This window comes from Pinus tabuliformis, chromosome 3_1, assembly GCF_031772625.1.
Source record: "Pinus tabuliformis cultivar Carrire ecotype Pingquan chromosome 3_1, CPIR1, whole genome shotgun sequence".
Taxonomy (NCBI): Eukaryota; Viridiplantae; Streptophyta; class Pinopsida; order Pinales; family Pinaceae; genus Pinus; species Pinus tabuliformis.
Window position 1 is genome coordinate 319,655,035 of NC_142301.1, and position 4,803 is coordinate 319,659,837.

The window sequence follows — 4,803 nt, forward strand, 5'->3', positions numbered from 1 at the left end:
AAATCAACAAAAATGAGGTTAACACCTGACCTGGGCGTTCTGTTATCTATCATATAAATATATAAAGTTATATTCTGTGATTGTTAATGTCTACCATTATCTAGGAACGTGACTGCTGGAATGAGATGCAGGTGGAGAATAGAGAATATAATATATCTTTTTTTGTCAAGGTGAATATGGGTGGGATTATTGGTAAATTAATTTTAAATATAAAATTTTAGAGCTTCGAATGGGTGAATATGGGTGGGATTATTTGTAAATTAATTTTAAATATTAAAATTTAAGAGCTCAGAATTGGTGATGTAATTTTATTGTTTATAGTTTCTTACTTCACATGTTTTTGGTTGATTTTTGTTTCTTTATATAACGATTATTTATCTTGTTTTTATTATTTATCTTTTTTGGGGATTAAAAGCAGGTTTGATTCTGATATTTTGTATTCTTTAAAATAAAGGCAAACTTAATTCTAGTATTATGACATGTTTGTGTATACAACATGATTATTTACCTTCATTTCTTTTAAAATAACAAGTAGATGTTATTCCTCGACTTTGCTATTACCATAGTAAACCATATTTAAGAAAAAGGGTCATTCTTTCGTGCATCAACCTACTGGAGAATTATAGATTATAACACGCCGTTCGTTCGTGCATCAATCCTCTGGAGGGTTACAGAAGATATCACCGTTCTTTCTAGCATGTTTTCGATGCATCAATCGTGAACTTGAGGTGCTTACCTACTCCACCATTAAAAGAGTCAATAATCATGATTGGGAACTCATCCATTAAAAGAGTCAATAATCATGATTGGGAACTCATGAGTACTTGCGCTTCACTTACAACCATCAAATTCATCCCAACAATGGGCTTCCCCCATTTGGTTAAACGCCGATATAATTGCAGTGGTCCGCGTAGTGCACGTAACAATCTTAAGCCACTATAGGATAATGGGGGTCCAGTGCCTAGTGTCCCATGTGGGAATGCCTTTTCGAACTGGGCAAAGATTGATGATACTTTATTAAGATTTAACAGAAGTGGGAACGGCTCTTCACACTGGTTTACACCGTTCGTTCGTATTTGTGGGTCTCGCCCGCTATAAATCAACCTCAACCCGCTGCCAGATGCGTGACAGACGAGAACACCAGCGAACAAAAAGTTCACGCATTGTTGTCGAATTCGTTTTTCCAGGTTGTAGCCCTTCACTGGGAATCTTGGTTGGGAAGAAATTCATTGAGGGTAGTCTTATTATCGGAGTTGCAATGAACGCTACCGCGCAGAGCTGTGTAGAATTGATGAAGACAACTTCTAACGGAGCATGGCAGGGCGATAACCCCATGGATTTTTCATTCTCACTGCTCATAGTGCAGATCTGTATTGTGCTGCTCGTCACCAGGACGCTCGCTTTTCTGCTCAAGCCGTTGAGACAACCTCGTGTCATAGCAGAAATCATTGTAAGCCCCCAGTTAATATATGTTAGTGCGTAGTACTCGTGTATATATTTCAAACTCCGATGATCCACTTGGCCAGCTTACCCATGCGCGATTTAGCTTATTCATCTTGTCTTGATAAGCCTGGTAATTGCTTGATAAAATTACAGGTGGATTAAAATACGACAATATAAATTACAATAGAGAGTAGCTTGATTCCATTATTTTTAACATATTTATTTCATAACTTTTGGTTTCTACAACCTTTATAACTTTCCAGCACCTTTAAAACATCATCCAAGATATTTCGTGATGTAAGTTTGCAGGGAGAGTATATGGAGAATGTCGACCAAAAAAATTGTCATGATGGATAACGCTAAATTTTTTATTTCTTTTTATTATACAGATTCATGACTTTTGTGTGTTGGTTGTTACCAACAATCCAGGGTGGAATTATTCTTGGCCCATCTCTTCTGGGGCGCAGCGAAGTTTACATGCGCACTGTTTTCCCAAAGAACAGCACCCATGTACTCGAAACTGTTGCAAATATCGGCCTTCTATTCTTTTTGTTTTCAGTTGGGCTGGAACTAGATTTACAGGCAATTAAGCGAAGTGGAAGGAAGGCCTTAGCAATTGCAGCAGCTGGAATTACCTTACCGTTTGTGGCTGGTATTGGGGTTGCTTATGTGCTCAGGGCAACGATTTCGAAGGGTGTGGGCTATCGACAGTTCCTCGTCTTCATGGGTGTATCGATGTCTATCACTGCATTCCCGGTACTTGCTAGGATACTTGCAGAGCTCAAGCTTCTCACCACCGATGTGGGACAGATGGCCATGGCTGCAGCTGCTGTGAATGACGTGGTTGCTTGGGTTCTTCTGGCCGTTGCCATTGCCCTTTCGGGAACAGACAAGAATCCGGTCATATCAGTCTATGTTCTGCTCTGTGGCTTAGCATTTGTTATTTTCATGATGGTGGCCGTGAAGCCGGCCATGGCCTGGATTGGCCATCGTTCATCTGACAACCAACCGGTGAGCGAAGAATGCGTTTGCTTTACACTTGCGGGAGTGCTAGCAGCTGGATTGGCAACGGATGTAATTGGGATACACTCAATCTTCGGAGCTTTTGTGTTTGGTTTGACGATTCCGAAAGACGGCCCATTCGCAGGGATGCTTATTGAAAAGATTGAAGACTTTGTGTCTGTCTTGCTGCTGCCATTGTATTTTGCCTCCAGTGGTCTGAAGACTAATGTCGCAACGATTCATGGAAGCGCGGCTCCGGGTTTGCTTGTTTTGGTTATGGTGACCGCCAGTGCTGGGAAGATTCTGGGTACGTTTTTTGTGGCCATTGCCCACAAAGTGCCCTGTCGAGAAGCAATGACACTAGGATTCTTGATGAACACCAAAGGATTGGTTGAGTTGATTGTCCTCAACATCGGAAAGGATAGGAAGGTAAAACCCAAATTGCAAAAATCTTCAAGTTTATCTTGAATTATGTGATTTGAATAGCTCATTTAGATTTATCTGCATGTTTAATTTTGTTTTGCCAGGTTCTGAATGATGAAGTATTTGCGATCTTGGTGCTCATGGCTCTGTTCACAACATTCATCACCACCCCTTTAGTAACGGCTACATACACGCCAGCGAGGAAGGAGGTTGCATACAAGCACAGAAAGATAGAGAGAGAGAAGCCAGAGGACGAGCTCAGAATCCTGGCTTGTCTGCACGCAACGAGAAACATACCGGCGATGATAAACCTGATAGAGGCCTCCCGAGGGATTCGAAAACCTTCCTTGCGTCTCTACATCATGCACTTGCTGGAGCTGTCGGAGAGGTCTTCTGCGATCATGATGGTTCACAAGGCCAGGAAAAACGGCCTACCATTCTGCAACCGCAACCGTTCTCAACAAGACCAGGTGGTGGTCGCTTTCGAGGCATATGGACGGCTCAGCAAAGTAACAGTGAAACCAATGACCGCGATCTCTCCGATCCAGAATATGCACCAGGATATCTGCAACATTGCGGACCAGAAGCGGATCGCCATGATCATACTCCCCTTCCACAAATACCCGCACGTGGACGGCGTCCTAGAGTCTCTGAATCCGGGGTTCGAAACAGTGAACCAGAGGGTATTGGAGCACGCACCATGCTCGGTGGGCATCCTGGTGGACAGGGGACAACTGGGGGGTCAATCTCAGCTGGTTCCTTCCAACGTTGACCATCACGTCGCGGTGCTCTTTTTCGGAGGACCGGATGACCGAGAAGTTCTGGTTTTCGGAAGAAGAATGGCGGAGCATCCCGGCATTAAGCTCACGGTAATAAGGTTCCTGAGCAGCACCGAGTTCGAACACTCAGCCATCCACCTCAATGATTCGCGGCCTGCCCACAAGAGCGAGAGTCACCGGCAAACATACAACTTTTCCGATGCAGAAATGAAGAGAGAGCAGGAAAAGGCATTGGACGAGGAAGCCTTGAGAGTTATTTCCAGTCGTAGCTGGAACTTCCGTGGGCAAAGTAGTGGCACTGACAACGTGGGCGAGTCGATTGTGTATGAAGTGCGGGAGATCAGCGGTAACACGGTGGAGGCGGTGCTGGCAATCACAAACCGCAACAAATATCACATGTTTTTGGTGGGGAGGGGTCGTTTCCCATCATCTGTTGTTGGAGACTTGATGGATAGGACCGTAGAGTGTCCGGAATTGGGTCCAATTGGGAATGTGGTGGTCTCTTCCGACGTTTCCATCAGCGCATCAGTATTGGTGATTCAGCAACACGACGCCATTCATCCTGATGAGTTGGCTTCCCCAAGGACGTCTGCTCCGTCTCCTTGAGAGTGTGATACGCCATGTACTGATATTTCATGTTATTTACAGTACTGATGTTTCATATTATTTATGGTTGATAATGTGCTACAGCTCTATGGAGAGAGGCCTGTACTTGGTCATAAAACTAATTGGAGCTTTAGGTTTGCTCTTTTGGGTAAGGATTTATGTATTTATAGAAGCTTAACCGATTGCGATTAAAAAAGGTCAAAGATTATGAGAATTTGCTTTAAAATTTATAAGTAAGGTATTTTCACTTTCATTGCTCGGAAAGCAGTTTTTATGAATTAATGAAAATGCGGTTTTTTTGCAATTATTTGAAATAGCATTATGGGAAAATTTAAATAACAATTTTTTCTCACATATATAAAAATTAAAAGACAAGGGTTAAAATACAGAGAAAGGAATTAGCTCACAATTCACTTTTTTGTAAATCAGCTTTGATAATGAATCTTGGTCTAGACTTGAAACGTCCACAAATAAAAGATGAAAACTGTGGAATATCCGAGTTCAACAAAAACCACACCACAAAAATGTACAACCCATTATCTATTTATTT

General features: G+C 42.4%; 1 protein-coding gene across 1 annotated transcript; it reads left to right on the forward strand.

The window, feature by feature from the left end:
• Positions 1-1,095: 1,095 nt before the first annotated feature.
• On the forward strand, positions 1,096-4,481 carry LOC149187065 (cation/H(+) antiporter 19-like). The gene is made up of 3 exons (XM_089412729.1): positions 1,096-1,450; positions 1,873-2,874; positions 2,973-4,481. Exons 1-3 carry the CDS (start codon positions 1,121-1,123, stop codon positions 4,251-4,253), a joined length of 2,613 nt encoding a protein of 870 aa, XP_089268855.1. The 5' UTR covers positions 1,096-1,120; the 3' UTR covers positions 4,254-4,481.
• The last annotated feature ends 322 nt before the right edge of the window (positions 4,482-4,803 follow it).